This window comes from Sinocyclocheilus anshuiensis, unplaced genomic scaffold (genome assembly GCF_001515605.1).
Source record: "Sinocyclocheilus anshuiensis isolate Anshui unplaced genomic scaffold, SAMN03320099.WGS_v1.1 scaffold640, whole genome shotgun sequence".
NCBI classification, from domain to species: Eukaryota; Metazoa; Chordata; class Actinopteri; order Cypriniformes; family Cyprinidae; genus Sinocyclocheilus; species Sinocyclocheilus anshuiensis.
In genome coordinates, this window is record NW_015554127.1 from 1,318,721 (window position 1) to 1,343,194 (window position 24,474).

Consider the following 24,474-nt stretch of genomic DNA (forward strand, 5'->3'; position numbering starts at 1 on the left):
ATCATTTTGTCTTTATTTTGTCTGATCTTAACGCAAATGTTGACAGCTGAACAGGATTGGCTGTAGCACACGTGACAAACCCACTTACGTGTACCCAGCTGAGCTCAAAGAGATGGTCCGAGCAGCCTTTGCAAACGACATCTGTGACTATGACGACCCCTGTCACGAAAATGTGAGATATATACAGTTAAGTTAATGTTGCCTTATCGTTCTTATTCATATAGACTCTAATAAGTGTAGCCTAATGATAACTACTGCTTTACGTTTGTTGCAGGTCGTTGCCATCACTATGGATGACTTGAAAAGGATGGAGTTCTCTTGACCATTTCAACTGCATTTGCAGTCTAGCTAAATGGTTTTATACATTTTTATAGTACACTCTTAAAAATAAAGGTGCTTCAAAAGGTTCTTCAAGCGATGCCATAGAAGAACCATTTTTGGTTCCACAAAGAACCATTTAGTCAAAGGTTCTTTAAAGAACCATCTCTTTCTTACCTTTTTATAATCTGAAGAACCTTCTTTCGCCACAAAGAACCTTTTGTGAAACAGAAAGGTTCTTCAGATGTTAAAGGTTCTTTATGGAACCATTTAGACAAAAAGCTGCTTCTATGGCATCGTGAAGCACCTTTATTTTTAAGACTGTAGCCTATAAAGTTTTCATATGTTCATAATATAGAAATGTAAATTGTGATAATTTACGACGTTTAAAGTACATTTATTTATATAAAGTTGTTCGGTTTCCTTAAATAGGCTTTTGTAATATTTTTCAGCGAGTTTTTCCTAAACATTTGTTAATGTTGTAATTTATTACCGCAGTGTGTGGAGAGTTTGCTTTTCACTGCGATAACCACAATTCCTCGTTGTTTGCGTCACAGGCTGTGATGTACAGGAGAAAAAATATATAGTATTTATCCTAAATGTTTGGTTTAAGTATAATTTGTTAAATGTTTGATGCAGGGCCGGTTCTAGACATTAGGAGGCCCTAGGCAAAATTCATGTTGGAGGCCCCCCACCCCCAATAAAAAGCACTTGAAACAAATATGATTCCTAACCTTTTTATTTATACAACATTTAATTTTAAATTTTGTATATTTTTACTTGTACAGTACAAAAATTTGGAAACATTATTTTAAATGTTTTTGAAAGACGTCTCGTGGTCATCAAGCCTGTCTGATCAAAAATACAGAAAAAAAACAACAATAATATTGTGAAATATTATTACAATTTAAAATAATGTTTTTCTATTTTACTATATTTCTGTAATGCAAAACTGAATTTTCATCAGCCGTTACTGCAGTCTTCAGTGTCACATGATCCTACATAAATCATTCGATGCTGATTTATTATCAGTGTTAGAAACAGTGCTTAATGTTTATTTTATAACCTGTCATATTTGTTCAAGATTTTTTGATTATTAAAAAGGTTTAAAAATACAAATATAGATCTTTTATAACAAACTTAAAGTCTTTACTATCACTTTTTATCTAACACATTCTTGCTGAATATTACTGTTTTTTTCTGTATTTTTGATCAAATAAATACAGGCTTGATAATAATAAAACATGTCTTTCTTTTATGTTCTTTTAAAAACATTAAAAATAGTAACGGGTCGAAACTTTCAACCTGTACTGTATGTACATATTAATCAAGCTTTATCTAAGGTAATCTCTTTTTTTTGTTTGATGAAGATGTTATTGTTGTTATTATTTTGCTGTTTTATTTCATTTAATCACAGTTCCAGAATACCACTTCAGTAAGTGCTTTTATCATTTATTTCCTAGCTGGGTATGCAGGATTTCCCCGTCCCATTTAATCAATATTGACTACAGATATTGTCATATTATTAATTACAATAATATGATATTATGTATTGCATTGTTACCTTAAATATGACATATAGGGCCTATATATACACAAATCAAGTGGAACAGAAAGACACGATGGATACTAAGCAGAAAAAAGTTTAGTTAGTTGAAACTGAAATTATAAGTGTTATGTTAGAGCAGTAATCCTAATCATCAGCCCAATTTAGAATATAGGCTACACCTGATATCCTTTATTTGAACCATTAAAAAGTGTTTTAGTGTGTTTGTATTAAAAAGCAAACTTCTCTGCTTTTATTTTTTGTAGCTATGTTGCTAGTCAGCTCCCAACGCGATGTCATTCATTGTACGCGCAAATTCAAAGCGTCGCGTCTGGGCTCGTAATAAAAAAACAAGTAATAACTCGTAATAAAGCAGTGAATGATCTTTCCAGAAATAACACTGATCGACAGAACAAGTTTATATTTAGAATACATTGCAATCACTCCAAAATAGATGACAACTACTCACACACCTGCATTAGGAGCTGGACTTCTTTGCGTGCCTATTTAGCCGTTTGCATCGCACAGTTCGCAGCACCTGAAGGATGCGTTCGTTACGCAAACATTCAGAAGGTGGGACCCGCTTTGAAACTGCAACATTAATTGGTTTAATTGCAGATGAGTGACAATTCAACTACATCCAATGAACAATGAGGCTAGTATTTCTGCCCGTCTTGACTGGTGGTCTAGCACAGTGGTTCCCAACCCTGGTCCTGGAGGCACCCCAACACTGCACGTTTTGCATGTCTCCTTAATCAAACACACCTGATTCAGGTCACCATCTCATTAGTAGAGACTCCAAGACCTGAAACTGGAGCGCCAGAAAAAGGAGAAATGCAAAATGTGCAGTGTGGGGGTGCCTCAAGGACCAGGGTTGGGAACCACTGGTCTAACATATAGGAGATGCTACGGTGATGGAGGTTCCTCCTCAAAGCTTAGGCCATCGCCTGCTCTGCCTATAGCTAGCGCCGGCCCTGGTTTGATGTTGTAGATGTGTTAACCGACATAAAGTTAAAGGTTTGACGTTGGAAGTCCGATATTCGCAAATTTAGGGACCGTCTCTAAAGTTACATACGACAGTGGTTTACAGTACACGGTTCTAACTTCAATAGCATTTGAAGAGAAGTCATAAAACCAACTGTAAAGTGTTCATCTAGGTGTCAGCAATAGCCTAATGCACACCTTTTAGATTTTTTAGATTTATAGAAATAAACAATCTGTAAAATTGCTATTTGCACTATTGTAAATGGGCTCATACACAAAATATGCCATAATTTAAAGCTCAATAACATTTGAATAGAATAATTTACAGTTATAAGACCAACTGTAAAGTGTTCATCTAGGTGTCAGCTATAATGCACACCTTTTAGATTTTTGATATTTATTCAAATAAACTCAAATCATCTGTAAAATTGCTATTTTCACTACTGTAAATGGGCTCATGCACAAAATATGTCATAATTTAAAGCTCAATAGCATTCGAAGAGAATAATTTAGTCATAAAGCCAACTGTAAAGTTTTCATCTAGGTGCCAGCTATCATGCACACCTTATAGATTTTTTATGTTTGTTCAAATATACTGTCAAATAATATGAAAATATCGCTTTGTATTTCACTACTAAAGAACGACTCTGACAGTCTGGCTTACTGAGTAACTGACCTGCTGGACTCCATGACAACGTACACAGTAACCTACACGAACACCACAGCAGTGGAGTTATTTCCATTACTGACTGTTTAAGGCATTACATAATTCGAGGTATGTATATGGACCTATATTTATTAGTGCAAGAATATGTAATGCATACTGTATATGGTGTTTAAATGAATTATAGCGTCATGGTCTGCATAAACTCTATCTTTCTTATAGCTTTTTTTCAACAAGTGCTGCATACAAAACTTTAGAAAATGCCCCCAGAAGGGAAATCTGACATGGAGCGGATTGGCATCTTTAAAGAGATGGGATACATCTCAATAGGGGACAAATATACACCTTTTATTTACCGTAAGTGTAACCAAGATTAAACTTTAATATGAACTGCAGTGGCTGGTGCAGTGCTGAGTTTGTTGCGTAGAGCGCGCCAGCAAATCATACCATGGTAACCTAGGTCAAAACATAATTTTCACCACAGAAAAATCGCGAATGAACACGATATTTCCTGAAAATAGTGCAGCTTTCATAAACTTAATCATTTCTATTTATTTATCAATGACACTTCTAGCCAAAGTAATAGTTTTAGCCGCATAGTCTATTGTAACAATCGTAGGTTCGCCCGTTTTTGGAGAGTTGTTGCTACTTGTCACACTTTTACAACAGCGAATATTTCTCGTGACAGTTTCTGTAAAGGCACACTAAAAGTCTTGGCTAAAGGGGTTATATGATGCGATGTCATGTTTTCCTTTGTCTTTGGAGTGTTAAAGGCTGTTCGTGCATACAGAAGATCCGTAAATTAGCAAAGATTACAGTCTCAAACCCAAAGAGATATTCTTTATAAAAGTGAACCCTCAGCCACGCCTTCCTAAAATGCCTCGTTCAAACACGCCCCCACATATCTACGTCACTGTGTGGGAAGATTTGCATAACACTGCCCAAATGTTCACCAAAGAAAGAAGGCTTAACTTTTATTATTGCTGTAGTATTGTTGCCGCTGCCGCCGTCGTGGAGACGCTGTTTGTGGCGAAAGCTACTTTGTTTGGCCTTCCAAAAGAGGACACAACTAGAAATCAGTGGTTTAAGGGTTAGTTCACCCAAAAATGAAAATTAGGCTGCGTTTTACTCACCCCTGAGGCATCCCGGGGGGGGGTGAACAAAGGCCTTCTATAGTGAATCGCTGCGTTTTTGTAAGAAAAATAGCCATATTCAAAATGTAATAATCACTTTAATGTAGCTTGCGCCAACAGTTGTACACCGAAGCAGTTCCGGGGGAATGACGTATGAGGTCAGCGCTGCGCATGCGCCGGTGAGTCTCGTGAAAAACAACGTTTGTTTACAGGATCAAAGGAAGCAAAGTTTCCTTACTTTAGCAAAGGAAAACCAGTCTCCTCTTGGCTTATATCGAAATCCTCTGACATTCTTCTTTACAAATCGGATTCGTCTGAAAGAAGAAAGTCATATACACCTAGGATGCCTCGGGGGTGAGTAAAACGCAGCCTAATTTTCATTTTTGGGTGAACTAACCCTTTAAGTTTTATTTACAACACTGTTCCAGAACAGTACAACCCAAATATTCCAGTGTGTGCAGCGCATTTTACTGAGAAAAGTTTCCTGACCCTGGTAAGGGTCGTAACATTTCTGTCACACGCTTGAGGAATTTGGCCAATCACAACGCACTAGATAGCTGGCCAATCAGAGCACACCTCGCTATTCAGATTTATGAGCTTTGTAAAAATGTTTCAGAAAGGCGGAGCATAGAGAAGCAACAAAAATGTACAGTATGTGGAAAATAATGTGTTTTTTTAACCTTAAACCGCGTAAACACATTGCATTACACCAAATACACAAAATAATGTTCTTTTTTAGCAACGTAATATAACCCCTTTAATAACTTGTCCTAAACTGAAATGTTATGAAACACTGATATAAAACCTTCATTGTGTTGGCTTAGCTGACTGTCAGAATGTATGTCAGTGTGGTTATCTTGTGTTTACCTAATAGCCTTTAAAAAATATATAATGTTTGCAACCAACATAGGTTACTAAATCTCTGCTAGAGACAATAAGCACTTGTGTGACTGGATAAACATGTACAGTACAATATGCAAACAGGATAATGTGACAACTATTCTATAATATAGAAAATAAAAAAGTTAATAATTTTGCAAAACTTTTAATGCCTGTCTAATGCTCTTTGTTTGTCACGGAAAGGCCCATTTAATGACTCCGCATACAAGAACAAACAGATGCTATCAGGAGGAGTTCAATCAAAGAGCGCGCTCCCGGCGGGATACTTCGACACACAGTTTAAGAGGATCTTTGAGAGAGAGGCGCTCACAGACCCTGTCAAAATAGAAAGACAGTACAGGATACAACGGGCCAAAAAGAACATAGGCAAAGCCTTTCTTCCCAGTAATGGAGAGAAAAAAACGTGAGTCCTTCTTTCTTTCTGTGGCACACGACTGTATATTCATTTCTCTTTTTAAAAAATACATTTCTTTTATATATTTTTTATAGTTTTAAATAAATAAATGTGGAAATATAAGAAGAAATTAGTAGCAGATGGAGTAGTATTGCTGTCATTGTTGTTGATGTTCTTAAAGGTATAGTCCATGCAAAAAAAAAAATCATCCTTTATACACCCTCATTTTATTTTAAACCTGTATGACTTACTTTCTTCTACAGAAAAAAAAAAAACATGTTGGTAACCAAATAGCTATGTTGACCATTGACTTCCATTATATGGGGGGGGGGACGACACCCAGACATTTCTCAAAATATCTTGTTCAACAGAAGAAACAAATTCATACAGTTTTGAATGACATAAGGGTGAGTAAATAATGATAGATTGTTCATTTATAAGGTGTTTAAAAGCTTTATTGACCGGTGTACTTTTGCAAAGATTATCCAGAGATATATTCAGTCTTTACACCAAGGAGAACAAAGTTGCACCTGAGATGTATTTGGTTCAAGGATATTTCATTAGTGTGAGAGGTAGGCATTGGTTGGCATGGTCTATGAAAATCTGAAGACATGAAAAAGACCCCAGAACCTAGATTTTTTTTGAGAAAGGAATACGCTTTGTGATTTTTAATGATGTTTGTTGACCTGAAAACACACTGAAAAAATTTTTTCATTCATCCAATTAAAAAAATAAATAACTTGCCCCAAGGGCAAGAAATAAAACCAGAAAAATACCAGAAATAAAACTGCCATGCAGATTAGAGCTTTTCCAATTATTCCTGAAACTGTCTTTACAGTTGCTTAATAGTTTTCTCTGATTGGTAGATGTGGAGTGGGCAGCCATTATGGGACATTTGGAGGCCACATTCAAGCAATGAGTGCCCTACAGAATCCAAGGAAACCAAACAAATCACCTGGAAAAAACTTCTACACCAATCCACCCAAGAAAGGAAGTGGTTACAGGCAAGCAAATTACATTATCCTTTAATATGCAAGTTTCTGTGGTTTTTCTGTCAGACGTATTGATTTGTCCTTGCACTCTAATAGCTATCCTGACGTCACCCTCTCCAAGATGGTGTCCCATTCCTCAGACCCCTATGACAGAGCCAAGGAAATGCTAAAGGTATTTTTAGGTCTACATAAATGAGATTTTTAATCAGACTCCCGGGTCCTTGTTTTAATCAAGATAAGGCGTCCTCTGAGTACCTGACAGTATAATTCTATGCAAGCAGATGACTGTGTTCTCTTTCTCTAATGAGAGAGATAATTTGTTTACCAGCGTGAGATCATGGCACACAAATCCATGCTAAAAGGGGGAGCGTTTCGTTTGAACCTTCATCCAGTTGAATGCTTTAACAGCAATCCTTACAAATTTGACAAACCTCTACAACCTCCAAAGAAGACAGAGGAGAAAAAGCACATTACGGTGCCCTTCAAACCAAGTTCGCCAAGTAAAAAGGTAAGTAAAGGAGATCAAACACAGTGTAAAAATGTTCAAGAAGTGCATATGGAAAGAGCTGTATTAAGTTTCCATCTTGGAACATTTTGTGGCATATTTATTTTATTATTTTTTCTTGTGCAGACTGGAGGCATGAAAGCAGGAACATTTGACTCCTACCCCACCTACTCTGCAGAACCCTACGGTACCAAAAAGACCAAATCAGCAATGACAAATAAGGAAGTAAAAATATTTCACCCCTCCCCTGGTCCAAAGAGCACACCTGTCAAGAGCATCATCAGTCTCAACGTCAAAAAGTAACTAGCACCAAGACACTCATATTACACTCCAATCAGTGCTTAATGCTTTGCACAATAATCAGTCATATCAGTTGCTGAATAAGTTCCACAGGGAAAGACACTACAGGCTCACAGTAATGTAACTTTCTTTATTTTACAGGGCTGTGAATTCCACAAACTATAATCGAATCCCCTCTGTGATGGCATATTGAGAACTTGTGATGTCTTCAGGTGAATAAATGAATGTTATATATTGGTCTTTAGATTAAAAAGCTGCAATTTTGAATTGAATTTATATAATTCTCTTAATTGATAAAGATTAACTCTTTTAAGAGATCTTATACTTAATACTACCCCAGGGGAAAAAAACACTTTTGTCTAAAACCACAAGTTATTAAGCATTAAAAATACATATTGTGTGTTTCACCAGCAAGGTGTTGGCCAATTCAGCAAACTCTTAAAGTTCACAAGTTTTTGCAGCATTTATGTCATTCTTTTTTTTTTTCTTTTTGAATATGGTTAAAACCTTTCATCTTATGTGTAAAAAATTGTTTTAAAAAAAACACACACACACACACACACACACATCAAACAGTTTGTGTGTATTACAAAATACTTATAGAATACTTAATAGATTATGGCATATTTGAACCTGTATTAAAAGCAAAATTCCCCTTCTTTCATATTTTGAGAATAACTGAAACCTAAAGGGATTAGTTTGTGTCTAAATTTAGGATTTGCTCTGCACAGAAGGCTAATATGTGAGAAATGAGAGAGTTGACTAACAGCTTTTCAACAAGAACTAGATTAAGGCCTTAAGAAAGAGCTTCAATCCCTTTTACACCTGGCATTAACATCCGTTTTTTGTGATCAGATCACAAGTTTTCAGTGCTCAAAGTGCTTTGTGGGTTCTAAAACGTTTTGAAATTGTATCAGTGAACCATACAGGGGTAGTCAGAAACATTGCATTTAAATCAATCCATCCTGAATGCAACCTGAACCACAGTGAACGAAGCAATGCCTAATGCATGTTAATACCAGGTGTAAACAGTAATGTGGTAATGATTCAATCACTAAAAATGTGTTAATGCCAGGTGTATACGGCTTTAAATTGGCCTTGTATTTCCCTTTATAAACAAAAATGAAGAAATGAATAACGGAATATCAAGAAGCAATAATCGCAAACAATACCAGTTGTCTAATTTCAACTGTCCGTCCCTCTAAGCAGTAGGATATACAGTAACTAGATCATGTCCCTCAGGTGGGGTCATTCGCATTCGAGCATGGGCTTCACAGTACATCTGTCCCTCCACGAAAAAGTAGCCCTTCTGCTTCAAGTTCAAGCCACAGTCTGAGCACACAAAACAGCCTGGATGGCGGTACTTGTCCCGAGCTTTCACCACCGGTCCACTGTGAGCCAATTGTAGAAAAACTTTGATTTAATGAAGTTGTTAAAATGCATGAACACTATTCGGTGTAGAACAATTTTCATGAAAATTGGTACTATATTCTCAAAGAAGACACAATCTGTATGGTCTCATGCTGAATGCTGTACTCACACAATGCCAGTGCCACATTTATCACAGAGAGGCAGCTTCTGCAGTGAGGATGTGGTGGCTTGGGGCTTTGTCACTGGGGCTTTTACACTTCTAGTCACCATAGGCCTCGTGCCTGTCAGAGGAATAAAGAGTCTCAGATCCACTTATGAAATATGAAATATGCAATATGAAATGCTCTCTCATACTGAATCCAAACTATTAAGAGAACAGCGGGCCCTGACTGACGTCATTAGCAGGATTGTTGAGGATAGTGAGGGCAGCTAAAGTCAAATAGAGCCTGCAAAACTATTACTCCTCAAGTGCACTTGTAGTTCACCAGAAAACTTGCTGACATTTAAACTGACATCTTCATCAGTGCAGCAAGCTGTAATTTCTGTCTTATGAAGTCGAATTGCCCCAAATAACAGATAAAGGCAGCTCACCATCACTCTCCACAAAGTCTTGCAGGGCCTTAAACGATCCAGACTGACGTGGTTCATGTGGCTGCTCTTGGTTCTCCTGGAGCATACGGTACACATGAGAGTCTTCAATAGACGTCAGGGGTTTAGGGCTGAAAACAGATAAAGGCAGAGGCCCGGAATGTTTGTCCATTAAGAAAAAAGTATCATTTTGTGTTATTTAAAAGTTTGGCAGTGCTCAAGAAGACACATTATGATATTAGATGCTGGTTAAGTAAACTGTTTAAAAAAAAATATTTTGTGTTTTCTGGCTTTACATGGTCACAACAGGTTTTACATTTACATTTACATTTAGTCATTTAGCAGATGCTTTTATGTTTTTATAAAAAAAAAATATATATATAGATAAAGTAGAATTAAAATAGAATAGAAAGTGCTAGAGTTAGAGGGTCAAATAAAGGTGGAACAGATGTGTTTTTAGTCGTTTCTTGAAGATGGTTAAGGACTCAGCTGCTGATTTGGGCAGGTCATTCTACCAGGAGGGAACAGTTAATGTAAAAGTCCGTGAAAGTGATTTTGTGCCTCTTTGAGATGGCACAATAATACGCCGTTCACTTGCAGAACGCAAGCTTCTAGAGGGCACATAACTCTGAAGTAACGAATTTAGGTAAATGGGTGCAGAGCCAGTGGTGGTTTTGTAGGCAAACAATTCTAGTTTTTAATCTAATTTAATTCTAGTTTTGAAACTAGTCTGATATAAACCTATGTTTGTCTTGTGTGCATTTATTTATTTTTACATTAATGTATTACCCGTTTTTACATGAAACATTATTAAATGTGTGCCTTGCCCCATAGCCTTTCATTGTAAATAAAGTAAACAAACTTTTTTGTCGTATTTATTTCGGTTTCATAGCATATTGACCAGAAACCTATATTCCCTACATAGAAGTTTCATTACTTATATTTAATTACTGTAATTTCAATGTTTTTTCCAGGCCTAGCCTACAGTCTTGAAAATAAAGGTTCCAAAAAGGGGATTTTCACAGTGATGCCACTGAAAGAACAATTTTGGGTTCCCAAAGAGCATTCAGTGAACAGTTTGTAAAAAGATCCTCTTTTTTTCTTAGTGTGAAGAACATTTTAAAAATCTAAAGAACCTTTTTTCCACTATAAAGAACCTTCTGTCCAATGGAAAGTTTGGATGTCTGGATCTGGAACCACAGATGCCATTAAAGAACATTTATTTTTAAGAGTGCGCATTTGCAATATTTCCTTTTTTTCCCCCAAAGTATTTTGAGGTTTTCCATCTTTAGGAACCCCATTTCTTGAATCTATCAGGTCCTTACTCGGCTATGCTTACTGTATTAGCACAAGCTAGTAGGTTTGTAAGGTGGTGTAAAGCCAAAGCTAGTAGGTTTGTAAGGTGGTGTAAAGCCAAAGCTAGTAGGTTTGTAAGGTGGTGTAAAGCCAGCGTGATGGAAACAAAGCTCTGGTTACCTGGGCAAGGCCTGCCTGACTACAGTGGACATCTGAGCCTGCTGCAGTGTATTTGAGACATTGTCTGCTGAGTATAATGCTATAATGTAGGGTGCTTTTGTCTAATGACCTCTTTTGGCTTGCAGATGTGAAGGGCTTTGGTCTGACATTAAACTTGTGTTCAAAGTAATCAATGTCCTGTAAGGGGTTGCCCTTTCTTATCTCTAACAGAACCCAATCAACTTCTTTCTATCATAATGTTCTATCCAAATGCCTAGGCTGCAGGAAGACTTGTGAGGACTTCTGGAGGATCAGAGTGTGTGTTAGTGGTAAGTGGGCAGCCGGTCTACAGCAAGCAGAGAGAAGTATCTTAGTCCATATGGTTGGGGTGATCCATGTTGGCACTCACCCCTCAGGCTTTTCATGCACCAGACCCTGGATCTGTCCTTGCAGGGCATCCTGGATGTTATCTTGAGAGTAGAGGCCTATGGGAGTGTTGTAGGTGGAGCTCACCACCTGCGTTTTGTCATCCAGACTGGCGGCAGCCACAAAGGGCTGTGCTCTTCTGTTATGACCTGTGCCAATAGGTTTACACTCCTGCGTGTGTAGGACAGATGGACACACTACATACTCAAAGCCCCACACAAGCACCACATTTGCATACCACATTCTGCAGATATGTCCTTTTGTTACCTGAAGATGCTGCATACACTTTAACTCATTTCAACTTTTCTGAACTATCATTTTGTTTTTCAAGCTGTCACATTCTTTTTCTTTCTTTCTTTATTACAACACTTGCTCACCAACGGATCCTCAGCAGAGTATAATCCACACGACTCCAGTCAATTAACATTTTTAACTTCAAACCATTTCTTTCAAGCTAAAATGCAAGTCCTCTTTCCATAATATTGGTTCCAGTGGGGGAAAAAATGTCTGAATCAGGAGAGAAATGTGTGTCTCTCTTATATTTCTTACAAACAGGCACTTGTATCAGGTGGATTACTTGTGAATTATGTTTTTTTATCAGCTGTTTGAACTCTCGTTCTGACGGCACCCATTCACTGCAGAGGATTCAGTGGTTTAAGCAAATTCCCATTTCTTAGTGAACTTTTCCTTTAAGGCGTATTGTGTTGGACAAGGATAGATCAAACAAAAATTAACAGCTTTGCACAATTTATGAAGGGCTACTCCACCCAAAAATCCTCTCATCATTTACAAACAACAATTTTTAGAAAAATAATCCATCTCTGTGAGTCCATATAATGCAAGGATGGGATGATGCTTTAAAAAGCTCTCAAAACAAACACAATGGTAATCCATATGACCCCGGTTGATGAATCAATATTTTACAAAGCGATACGATAGGTGAGAAAAATATTTTACAATTTTTAAAATATAAATCATCCCTTCCAGCCGGCTGTCAAGCGCAGGTTCATGAGTTCATGCATGGTGCAAACATCAGCTTGTTGTGAAGCATGAAGTGTATTGTGAAACTCACAAGAAGTGATGCATGACGGTCACTTCTCGCATGAGTTTCATTGATATTAATATTAGTATTCTATTGTTGATGTATGGCCGTATTAAAGTAGTATTAGTATTGATTTTTTTCACACACACCTATCGTTTCGTTAAAAATTGATTCATCAATTGGGGTCATATGGATCACCTTTGGGTTCATTTTGAGTGCTTTTTAAAGTGTTATCCCATCCATCCATCCATTATTATGGATTATTAAAAAAAAAAAAAAAAAGAAATTGTTCGTGTTCCACGGAAGAAAGAAATGAGACTGCATGAGGATGAATAAATGATGAGAGGATTTTTATTTTGGGGTGAAAGTATCCCTTTAATATGCCTCATGAACTTATGTTTCTAAAAAAATAAAAAATTTAAATAATAATATACATTTTCTTGCTGCATATTAAAAGCAGATAAAAAATACAGAGCTGTGCATTTGTTTTTCTCTTCCGTTACACTTACTTGCTTCTCTGCCTCCAAATTGATTTTGAATGGGTTCACTTTCCCTTCTTCTATAACCTGAGGTGACCACATTTTAGTTTCTGGCCTGCAACACATTTAATGCACACAGTTAGACACGACGTACTCGCCTCCTGTGAAATCATAAAAAAGATCAAAGAGCAATAAGGGGGGTCATTACTGTGCACCAGGGCCATGACTGCTTCTAGATAGTAAAGTAACGTCAACAGACTGGCATGTACAAGCCAGATGGTTTATGGAAGGGTATTAATCACTGAGGAAAGACACATTCATCGTTGTTGTAAATAAGGCTCTGTGGGTACTGATGGACACTTTCATAGCAAGGGGTAAAGGCAAATTCTTACAGTGCTCTCTCTGGCTGTAACTTTAAAGAGAACATGATATAAAGTTGTTGAAAGACGCTTAACCCTGTTTGTAACACTATCCTTTAATGAGAAAAGCTCATGGTACCTCTCTATCTTGAGGAAAAGCTGATTGGTGGAGTCTTTGATCTTGTTCTGAGCTTCAGCATGAGTCATACCCTCAGTGGACGCTCCCTGGATAGCCAGGATGATGTCTCCTGGACACAGGTTGACCCGAGATGCCTTACTGCCTGGTGTCACCTGAAAACAAGAACCAGACTTGATGCTCATCTTTTGTCACGTCTATTAATTTATTCAAAAATACATTAAAAATGCCATGCACAATGACTATAATGAACATGTTTTTCATTTCGGTATTAAAAATAAGTGTTTTTCTATATGCGTAGTAACTGAAATAAAGCTGAAATAGAATATAAATATTTAAAAATGGAAAAATCTAAACTTTGAAATGTTGCCTTGACAACTAACTGAAATAAGTTTAAGCTGAAGTAATAAATTACTTAAACTAAACGAGTAAAGATTAATTAAAATGAAATAGAAATGACAAAACCATGAACTGAAAATATAAAATAAAAGCTAATTCAAAAAATAAATAATTCAAAAAAATGTAAATAAATAACACAATACTTTTTACCTTAATTTTTGTCTGTACATTCACATGTATAAGTATAATGTTTTTTTTTCTCTTTTCTTTTTTTTTAACTTGATGGTTTACTACATGATTTTACAGTCTTGAAGCTTTTTTCAAAAGTAGTATAAAAGTTTTCAAAACCATAAGAAGCCACCATAAATACAAAGAAAACCTTTCTTGGACTTTAGTTTTAAATATGTGAAAATGCTTACAGGCTGTTCACCTAGAAAGCATTTTTGAATTTTACTGTGTTGCTTTTCCATTGTGTTTCTATGTGAATATGCATTAGACAGATATCTGTCTTTTTCAGAATCTTGCTCATGAAGCGCTGCTTTCCAAAACCACAGCACTCATGTAAAAAAAAAGGTGTTAAATTCCACTGCCCTGCATCTTGTGTTTTTGAAACACAAATAAGCATTCTATGTGAATGGCCCTTATATTACCAATGACATTCAATCTAAATGGGAGTGGTTTTGCATCATGTCTGCTCGGGGCAAGAAAGCCCAAAGTTGCTAAAATAGGACTCATTGTGATCTAAGTCACTCCGGACAAAAGTTCTGAATAGTTACCTGCTTAATATGCTTCAGGTTCTTTATAGAAGAAACAAAGATTTGAATTAAAAAAATCAGATTCTTAGGAGCCTTCTTTCAAAGTAACTACAACTTTGCAGCAAACTATGGAGCAGTTTAGACATAAACAGAAAGTGACAGGGGTAGAAACAATCTGTTGACCCACTGTGGTTTAGAAGTGGACTAAAAATAGCGCGTCGTGGATGTGCCAGTCAAGACTGGGTATATATAGCCCGCCAGGGGAGCAGAGTCAGGCCTATTGGCGGTTGATGATCTGACTGCTCTGGCATTCAGCCTGCCGCCCGGTGTTTCTCTGCCCTCTCTTTCCATCATCCTCTCTTTCATTAATGGAGTCTGACATCATCCCTTATTCTTCTCATCACTGCCGGGCTCATTTTCTTAGGTATTCTCTTCATCCCCCTAGTCATTTATCTCATCACCTCATCCTGTGTGCAGGCCTCGTTCTACCTGTGTCCTGACTCTGAGCTGCTCTATTACTGTATATCCCAACACCACTGACCTTCTCCTAGTTAAGTCCGCCTCTCAAGAGAGGAAGATTTATAGCAGGTCTAGTCATGCCAGTTATTTAAGACCAGAGGGTTTTAGTTTTCCATCATCAGTGTTTAATGTCATTACGATTTGTGTTGTTTTATTCCTAACGCATAATTTATTGACTGATGAAGCTAGCAGCTCTGTTTCCTGTCAAATAACAGTCGCGCTGTAATATCTCATTTCCTGCTGCCTTTCTCACTTTGTGTACACAACAAAATCACCTTTGTCCACCCGTATCTTCTAGAGTGAATACATCTCAAAATACATGTTTAATGACTTCATATAAGAGACACTGATCCCTGGCTATATTTAATTCAACAAATGAAAACTAGGCCTTATTTCCCCTGTAGACATCCATTATGGGGGCGTCTGTAGAAATCGAGGGTTACTGCAAAGAAATAAGCATCTAAATGTCTCTGAATGGACACAATAAAAATGAGATTGTTCCCTTGACACTAATCAAGCAAACACACGAGGGATGTGTTTGGCTCACGCTCTGTTTAATAGATGGAAAGAAAAGGAGCTATGAACTGAGATGAAACCATCGAGTGACTGGTATCCAAGCGTCAGTATAAACCGAAACATGAATATAACAATTCGGGTTTTGTAAGTTATATGCAGCACCTGTGCAGAAAAATCCCCCCAAGTGACACACAAACCCACAAGAGAAGCATGTAAGGGCATGCTGAACATTAGACATTATGTGCGGAGCAACATCAGGCAGAATAAATCAAGGGATAGTTCACCTAAAAGTTCAAATTTATTTGTCCTCATGTTGTTCCAGACCTGCGTGATTTTCTTTCTTTGGTGAAAAAAAAAAAAACATGATATTCTGAATAATGTTTTAACTGTTTTGTCCAAATAATGAAAATCAACTGGGACCAAAACAACATCAGACCTCATTGACTTTTATTGTACACTCTTAAAAATAAAGGTTCTTTATTGGCATCTACGGTTCCATGAAGAACCTTTAACATCCATGGAACCTTTCAATGCACAAAACATTGTGGAAAAAGTTTTTTTAGATTACTAAAATAGTTCTTCACGCTAAGAAAAAAAATGGAACAGATAAAAAGAACTGTAAACTGAAAGGTTTTGTGGGGAACCAAAAATAGTTTTTCCATGACATCACTGCTTTGAACCTTTATTTTTAAAGAAGATATTTTTCAAAGTATCTTCTTTTGTGTTCCATACATGAAAGAAAATCATATGGGTTTGGAACAACGTAAGGTAAGTAAATTTAAATTGTTAGGTATTCTGCTAACATAAGGGTGAGTAGACCTACACAAACACCAACATGAGGACGAGTGAATGACAGAATTTTAATTTTTGGGTGAAGTGGCTAAAGCTCAAGGTTGACGCTCAACCGTAAACTATCCCCCCATCATGCCCTTGAGCAAAGCACTAAACCCAGGTTGGTCCAGAGGGACTGTCCCTGAAATTAATGATTTGTTAAAGGAATCTGCTCAGTGACTGGATTTAGATATATTACAGTCATTTACATTTTTAATTCAACAGTATAATTCAGAAGGTCTGATTTTGCTTCTCATAAAAAGCCCCATCTGTGCTGGCATGCCCGCATCGATGGAGCCTAATGTTACTGGAATAAGAACATCAGGGCTCATAGTATGAGGAAAGACCACCTTGCTGGCATCAATACGTGTATGATTACAAACAGCGGTTTTACAAAGAAACCACACACATTCTGCATTAGTCATCAGTATTTCTCTGCTTAAAGACGTGATGTACAGTGGGTATAGAAAAGAATCACCCCCCTTTAAAATAATCACATTTTGTTGCTTTGCAGCCTGAAATGAAGACGGACACAGTTTTTGTTTTATCCAGCTGTATTTACTCAGTGCAATTTATAACTTTTCTCTACCCACTGTATTTAGCTTTCAGGTTCTGGCACAAGCATACACCAAAATAAGAAACATGCTCATTCTAATCCATTTAATTTATGTTTGAGTGGATTTGATTTTTTTTGTTTGAAATCAAACCCAGTGTCATTTTTACTTGGATACTGCAAGGAAGTCATTAGCTAGGAATGTTAAATAAACCTGATTGGTTTAATTTAAGCTTTTCAGCTGAGACTTCAAGTCTACGTTGTACACCTAGAAGTTTCTATTTCCCTAATGTGGCCAAAACCAGTGCTGCACCAGAAAAATATACCTTTTAGACATGTTTATTGGTTATACCACAGTATTCTTTGAAGAATCTTGAAGTATCATTGTATATGAATAAGGTAATCATTAAAATACTATTATACCATCTGATACCAGTAAATCACTGTACTGTGGCACCACAATTTTTCCTGTTAGGGCAATTCATATTTTGTAAGACCTGCTGTTCTGCTTCTAATCAGGGAGTATGGGAAGTATCATTTTTACGACGACCTGTCTGTTCTCTGCTGCGTTTTTTCCACAATTTATGGCGAATGTCAGAACCGGCTTTTCACTACGAATATACTTGAATGTCACGATCAAAGAGCTGCTGTTGATGACTGAGCTACTAATATCGCTACATTCCACCCATCAGAATGCTGCACTTCCTAGAGCTGTTCAGACACAGAAGTCAATATGTAGCTGTTTTGTAGGTACATTATTACATAGCTTTCAGTCAAACTCCATAAAAGAGTTCTTAGGAAAGATACAGAATTATTTAGAGGAGGCTGTTTGCAGTGTCTTTCTGTATAAGGGAAATTCGTAGTTTAGTCAGATGGAGCCTTAGGACCCTCTTAGCCTTCACCAAAATACACAAACTTTGCAGTTGCTGAGCATAAATCTAGCATGCCATTGTACCTTCCTCTTATTCAGTTCAAAATAACTTTATCTATGAAATGGGGCACTTTCACCACCATCTATAAGGAAGGATTAGTCCATTTTAGACATTTATGAACAATATGAGTGGATATGAGGCTTGAGATGAGGCTGAAATAATTGCTTAAATTAAAGAGATTGTCCAGTTCATCTCACATATCACCAAATGCTCACTTAACCTTTGACCTCTTCTGTTACCACAAGTGTTCAGACTCCATCAGCTGTTTAAAATACTATTGGACTAAGAGCTTTGCGATTCATTCAGACAACAGGTGTAGAGATCCTCTCCGGAGCCAGGCGTTAGACTAGACTCTCTCTCTGTGTGTGTGTGTGTGTGTGTGTGTGTGTGTGTGTGTGAGAGAGTGTCTGTCCCTGACTTTTTGTGAGCATGTTAGTAACTGGAAGAGAAAATGCCTAACAGTTCACATAATATACACTTTTGGTTACAGCCGTAATACATAGCCACATTTATGACTGAGATGAGCTGTGAATAATCTGTGTTTTCAAATTCAAAAACACCATGATGCCATGGGAGGTAGTATGCTATTTTTATTATGAAATCTGTAAAGTTTGGCTAATTAATTACAGCGTTAGACATCTGGAGAGACTAATACAGGAGACTGAAATTATGATATTCAAATCATATACACTATTCAAAAGTTTGAGGTTGGTAAGATGTTTTGAAGATGTTTTTGAAAGAAGTCTCTTATGCTCACCAAAAAGGCTACATTTGAAAAATACAGTAAAAGCAGTAATATTGTGAAATATTATTACAATATGAAACCGTTTTCTGTTGTCTATTTCAGAATATTTTTAAAATGCAAATTTTTCCTGTGATGGTAAATCTACATTTTCAGCATCATTGCTCCAGTCTTCAGTGTCACGTGATCCTTCAGAAATCATTCTAATATGCTGATTTGATGCTCAAGAAATATTTCTTTTTATTATCAATACTAAAAAGAGTCGTGCTGCCTAATATTTCTATGGAAAACATCTTAAAGTTCAAAAGAACAGCATTTATTTGAATAAAACAATTGTAACATTTTAAATGTCTTTTACTTTTGATAAATATAATGCATCCTTGGTGAATACAAGTATTAATTTCTTAAAATGCAATAATAGAGTAAATCACAATGACATGAAGATAAAAACTGGGTAATTATATCTAACATAGAAAGTCTCTATTGGGAAATGATTCCCTGACAACCACAGATGTTTCTAAAAATGAATGTCAGTTTGAATTTGTGGCTCTAAAAAAAATATTTATCTGAAATCTTTCTCTATGCACTCCTCAGTTACATCTAAAGTGAGGTCCTGGGAATGTTGTTTTATGATCCACCCCTCTGGTTTCTCATGCCCACGGCAGTGTTACCCAGCACATCAAAAGCATCATTATCTCTGAGTGGAATGTGTGAAGCAGCAGACTTTAGCCAAAGGCATTCACTTACCCGAGTTATGGTCAGCGGCTGGTTAAAATCTTTGCCTCCTGAAAGCCGAAATCCCCAAGGGGCTGACCCGTCCAGCACCACGTTCTGTGGCATATCTGTCTTGTTTTCTTTAGCCTCCTCTTTCTCAAAGTTGAACTTGCTTCCTCAGTTCAGTCTCTTTTTTATTGGGGAGAGATCTGCAGTAAGAAAAGAATAATCAGCTCTCACTTCTACCCTGGACGAATGGCTCACCCATCGACGATTGGAAGTCAGTGCCTGTCTCTGAGTCCCTTTTAAGCATGCGTGTGGGGTTAGTAGAGTGAATGAAAGAAAGATGATGCCTGGATGCCACACCTCTCTGAGGTCATAGGGTTGACTGAGAAACTGAGGGTTCAAACTCTCTACCCACGTCCTTCAGATCCAAACCTTACACCCTTTATGATTAATCCTCTTTTCCCATAAGTCTTAGCGGTTTGATAACTAAAATCCAGTGGTGTATAAAGTATCTGAAATCCATACTCAAGTAAAAGTAGTTTACTTTGGAAGAAGTTGAAGTCACCGTTTAGAATATTACTTGAGTAAAAGTCTTAAAGTATGTGTAATGTTTTTTTTTTTTTTACATAAAACGTTGAATGCTGATATTTGAAATTATTTAAAACATGACGAAATGTGAAATTAAAACCGCCAATAGGAGACAGCAAGTGACTGTTAATGAGTGAGTCATTGAGATTCAACCGATTCATTCAAATGACTGATTCATTCAGAAACAAAGCATTTGACTGTGTTAATGAGTGAATCACTGAATCATTTTTATCAATCGATTCGTTCAAAAAGCTGATTCATTCAATAAGTAAACACCATCCATTGCTCAGAGATGCAGAACAGTGCTGTGGTCTTTGTTTGGAACTATTTTCGTTAGCAAAATTGAGCAAAAACAAGCAATATGTCTAAAATGTAAGTCACTTATTGCTTTACTGAACTTGTATAAAATTGTTTTTAACAAAACGTACTGATATTTGAAATTATTTAAAACATGACGAAATGTGAAATTAAAACCACCAGTAGGTGGCAGCAAGTGAGTGTTAATGAGTGAGTCATTGAGATTCAACTGATTCATTCAAATGACTGATTCATTCAGGAACAAAGCATTTGACTGTGTTAATGAGTGAATCACTGAATCATTTATTCAACCGATTCCTTCAAAAAGCTGATTCATTCAATAAGTAAACACCGTCCATTGCTCAGAGACGCAAAACAGTGCTGTGATCATATAGCCTACTTGATAATGTCAGATCGCACATCATTACAACAACACTTATCATATTATCGCAGACTGTATCGCACACCCCAGACTCGACTTGAATGGAAAATGATTCATCTGCGGTTGTGCGCGCATTTGTTTGCGCATGAGTCTAACTTGCAGACGGCAGACCACTGATTCGTCAAACTTGCTTTCCTGCAGTCCGTGTTCTTCTGACTTCTGACGTACATTTGAATTAGTAAATGTTGTGGAGTAAAAGTAAAAGTTGGCTGAAATATAAAAACTCAAGTAAAGTACAGATACTCCCAAAATATACTTAAGTACTGTAACGAAGTATTATTACTTCGTTACATTACACCACTGCTAAAATCATCCACCAGTGACTCCCTTTGCTCTGTCATCACCCTGTCTGCTGTCTAGACTTTTCTTTCCTATCCTCCGACCAGACACCTGTGCCTGACTGAGAGGAGTAGACTACTCCATCATGAAGTTGTGAGTCAGAGCCTTTGCTGCTGATGAGCAGATTACGAACTATTTACAGAGCACAATAACAGAACGATATCATGTCATATTTTCATATCAACACAGCATGTGTTGCTCTTTAAAACCTCTCGGGAATGTAAACCATTTCAGTAACACAGCCACATAAGGGAGCACTGAAAACTGCTTGGATTTCATTTCATTAAAAAAAAAAAGTTAATTTATCTAGCCTACTGTGTAGATGTCACAGAGTTACATTACACATAAAGTGGCTTCAAAAAACAGTTTGGACACATAAACCACGCTTTAAAGGGATAGTTCACCCAAAAATTAAAATTCTGTCATTAATTACTCACCCTCATGTCATTCAAAATAAGGTCTTCGTTCTTCTTCGGAACACAAATTAAGATATTTTTGATGAAATCCTATGCTCTCTGACCCTCCGTAGACAGCAAGCGTCCTACCACGGTCAAGGCACAGAAATGTAGTAAGAACGTCGTTAAAATTGTCAATGTGACATCAGTGGTTCAACCGTAATTTTACAAAGCTACGAGAATACTTTTGGTGTGCAAAGAAAACAAAAATAACGACTTTATTTTTCTCCCCTGAGTTACCATCTACCGTCATTATTGATAGTGCATTGTGTTACTCTCGATAATGGTGGTAGATAGTAACTCAGGAGAGAATAATTGTTGAATAAAGTTGTTATTTCTGTTTTGGTTTTTTTTGCACACAAAAAGTATTATCATAGCTTCATAAAATCGCGGTTGAACCACTGATGTCACATGCACTATTTTGTCGATGTTCTTGGTACCTTTCTGGGCCTTGAACGTGGTAGGACCCTTGCTGTCTATGGAGGGTCAGAGAGCTCTCGGATTTCATCAAAAATATCTTAATTTGTGTTACGAAGATGAACGAAGGTCTTACGGGTTTGGAACGACATAAGGATGAGTAATTAATGAAATTGTAATTTTTGGGTGAACTATCCCTTTAAAATGTACGAATGTCATTGCATTAGAAGATAAAACATCAAACCAACCTTTTCTCCAAACTAACTTCACTTTTCTGAGCCAATTTTTTTTTTTTTTTTGCAATGACTGTTATACCAGTTATGTCAGGTGATTTTTTTTTAGCGCATATAAAGTCAGTTCTCCTCAAGTTTACACCACAGGTGCAGTTCATCACATTAACTATCCAATGACATCTGACAGAACAAACGTTTGTTAGAGATGGCTCACACAAAACGCGTTTTTGCGTTCCATGTGGTTTTTAATCATATTTTTAGGGGGGACAACCCTCAGATAGGCCCCGGGATTTCCGCCTATGCCTGCATGTGATACTTGTTTCCAAAGAAAAGTTTCAGAGAGGAGCGTACTGTACTCTACATGGCTCTGCAGCACTGTGCTCTTTATTTGAAAGCCAAACATTCTAGCTTGACAGCACTTGTATTGTAGGCTTGAACAGCTCGTTTGGTGTGCCAGGGATGGGCTGTTTGTCATGGCCTGAGCTACATCAAACATAGGAAACCTTAACACCAGAAAATCTTTCTCTATCCCAAGCTGTCACATCATGTACCCCCTCTAGTAATGAAAGGTCGTCCAAAAATGTAAATTCTGTCATTTACTCACCCTCATGTTCCAAAAGTCAAGGGGGTTGGAACAACATGATGATTTTGGGCAAACTGTGCCTTTAACTTTGAGCAGATTGGCATGGATGTTAACTGGGGTTTGCTGCTCTATTCCCAGATATATTTATCAAGTGCTTAAAAGAGCGTGTGAGAATTTGCTCCATTAAAAACAAATGCGGAAAATCACAGAGTCTAGGGGCGTAGGCAGCGGACGGGCCTGACGGGCACAGGCCCGCCCACTCTGATGAAAGAGTTTATTATACAAATATAATATTATTGTTTAATCTATTTGAACACAATTAGAGAACTATTATAACATCTCAAATAACTAAAATAAATGTGTTTTTGCATAATTCTTGATTGTTATCCAGGCTGTTTCAGGCATGTCGCGCATTTAAATTCGTGCGTGTTCACCCATTCAGTTGGACTGTAATTTGCAGATGTGTTAGAAAATGTTAGAAAAACAGCAGCAATGCATAATTCTGTAAAAAAAAAAAATTAAAAAAAAAGGACTTTTAAAAACTTGCACTGACCAGGGAGAGAGCCCGTCCATCAATCCGCAATTAACGGTAAGACTTTCAGTTCCATGCGCGAACCGGTTCATTCTGTGAAGCCGGGAAATACTGTCAGGCCGATTATGAATGTCATTTGAGCTCAGTCAGTGTTTTCAGTCGGTGTTCAAAGTCGTTTGGTGTGCGGTGTCTAAAGAATTTAAGACCAGCTGTTGCCAGTCGTCCTCACAAAGATTTTTTTAAATAAATTTTGTGACTGCCGGCGATTAACTGAACCTGTTTCCTAATTTGTAGGCCTATTAATTAAAATAACGAATTAACAAATAAAAAAAAAATCACAAACATGACTTTTCTGAATAAAATAATTTTATAGCCTACACTTTAGTTATATCTAATTTGGCATTTTCAGTTAACATAGGCCTGTTACATTCTTCTTATTAGCCTATTAGGCCTATTATTATTAAGTTACTTTTATTATTAAATTCATGATTACAAATAGCCTAATTTGCCCCGCAATAATTTCATAGCGCATCACCGCATAACTGACGCGCTGCGGGGATAATAAAGATTAGGCTATCTTATTCCTCATTGAAATTGTTTTTAAAAAGGTCTTTCAAAACAGGTTTAATATACAATGAATTATAGGCCTATAATTAAAATGATTGACACTGCAATCATCAATGAAAAAGCTTTATTTCAAGCTTCCGACCAACTGTTTAACACGAAATACGTTTCTTATTTATGTATTTTTTTCCCACTAGCCTATGTTCGGGCCACAAGAGAAATATTAAGGGAGTAGGCCTACATTAAAACATTTAGCTATATACCGTTATCAGCATATGAAGGAGATTCGTTTCTCGTCGTCTCTGAGAGAATATGCGCCGTTAATGCAGTGTCAGATGCCGAAAGCGCCGTCAGTTTTTACTTTCACTTTCTAGTGAATTGACTGAGATTAAGATTCACCGCATAACTCTTGCCCAAAGTTTGCAGGTTGATTGTGTGATATCCATTGGCTCGCCTTCCTGGTTTAAAACAAATATTTACAATATTGCAACGTATCCAGCTCCCCAACCCACCAACACTTGAGTT

General features: G+C 37.0%; 2 protein-coding genes across 3 annotated transcripts; one reads left to right on the top strand and one right to left on the bottom strand.

Moving 5' to 3' along the window:
* The first annotated feature begins 5,756 nt into the window (after positions 1-5,756).
* On the top strand, positions 5,757-8,238 carry LOC107670173 (UPF0602 protein C4orf47 homolog). Its single transcript, XM_016462693.1, has 5 exons — positions 5,757-5,948; positions 6,806-7,103; positions 7,260-7,439; positions 7,563-7,735; positions 7,878-8,238. Exons 2-5 carry the CDS (start codon positions 7,053-7,055, stop codon positions 7,927-7,929), a joined length of 456 nt encoding a protein of 151 aa, XP_016318179.1. The 5' UTR covers positions 5,757-5,948; positions 6,806-7,052; the 3' UTR covers positions 7,930-8,238.
* An 83-nt stretch (positions 8,239-8,321) lies between these two features.
* LOC107670171 (PDZ and LIM domain protein 3-like) lies at positions 8,322-23,026 on the bottom strand. 2 transcript variants are annotated; one of them, XM_016462690.1, is made up of 8 exons: positions 22,875-23,026; positions 19,527-19,702; positions 13,596-13,747; positions 13,128-13,212; positions 11,560-11,747; positions 9,699-9,826; positions 9,277-9,388; positions 8,322-9,127 (listed from the first exon to the last, which is right to left on the bottom strand). In XM_016462690.1, exons 2-8 carry the CDS (start codon positions 19,617-19,619, stop codon positions 8,938-8,940), a joined length of 948 nt encoding a protein of 315 aa, XP_016318176.1. In that variant the 5' UTR covers positions 19,620-19,702; positions 22,875-23,026; the 3' UTR covers positions 8,322-8,937. The 2 variants fall into 2 exon arrangements, with proteins under 2 accessions (XP_016318176.1, XP_016318175.1); XM_016462689.1 differs by lacking the exon at positions 22,875-23,026 and having other exon boundaries at positions 19,527-19,754.
* Between the last annotated feature and the right edge of the window lie 1,448 nt (positions 23,027-24,474).

Coding starts and splice junctions, on each gene's coding strand:
- LOC107670173 (XM_016462693.1), top strand. CDS start 7,053: ATGGTGTCCCATTCCTCAGACCCCTATGACAGAGCCAAGGAAATGCTA. Junction 7,440..7,562: donor CAAGTTCGCCAAGTAAAAAG/GTAAGTAAAGGA, acceptor TTTCTTGTGCAG/ACTGGAGGCATGAAAGCAGG. Junction 7,736..7,877: donor ATCAGTCTCAACGTCAAAAA/GTAACTAGCACC, acceptor TTTATTTTACAG/GGCTGTGAATTCCACAAACT.
- LOC107670171 (XM_016462690.1), bottom strand. CDS start 19,619: ATGCCACAGAACGTGGTGCTGGACGGGTCAGCCCCTTGGGGATTTCGG. Junction 13,748..19,526: donor AGCCGCTGACCATAACTCGG/GTAAGTGAATGC, acceptor TCTTGTTTTCAG/GTGACACCAGGCAGTAAGGC. Junction 13,213..13,595: donor CTTTTCCTCAAGATAGAGAG/GTACCATGAGCT, acceptor AATGTGTTGCAG/GCCAGAAACTAAAATGTGGT.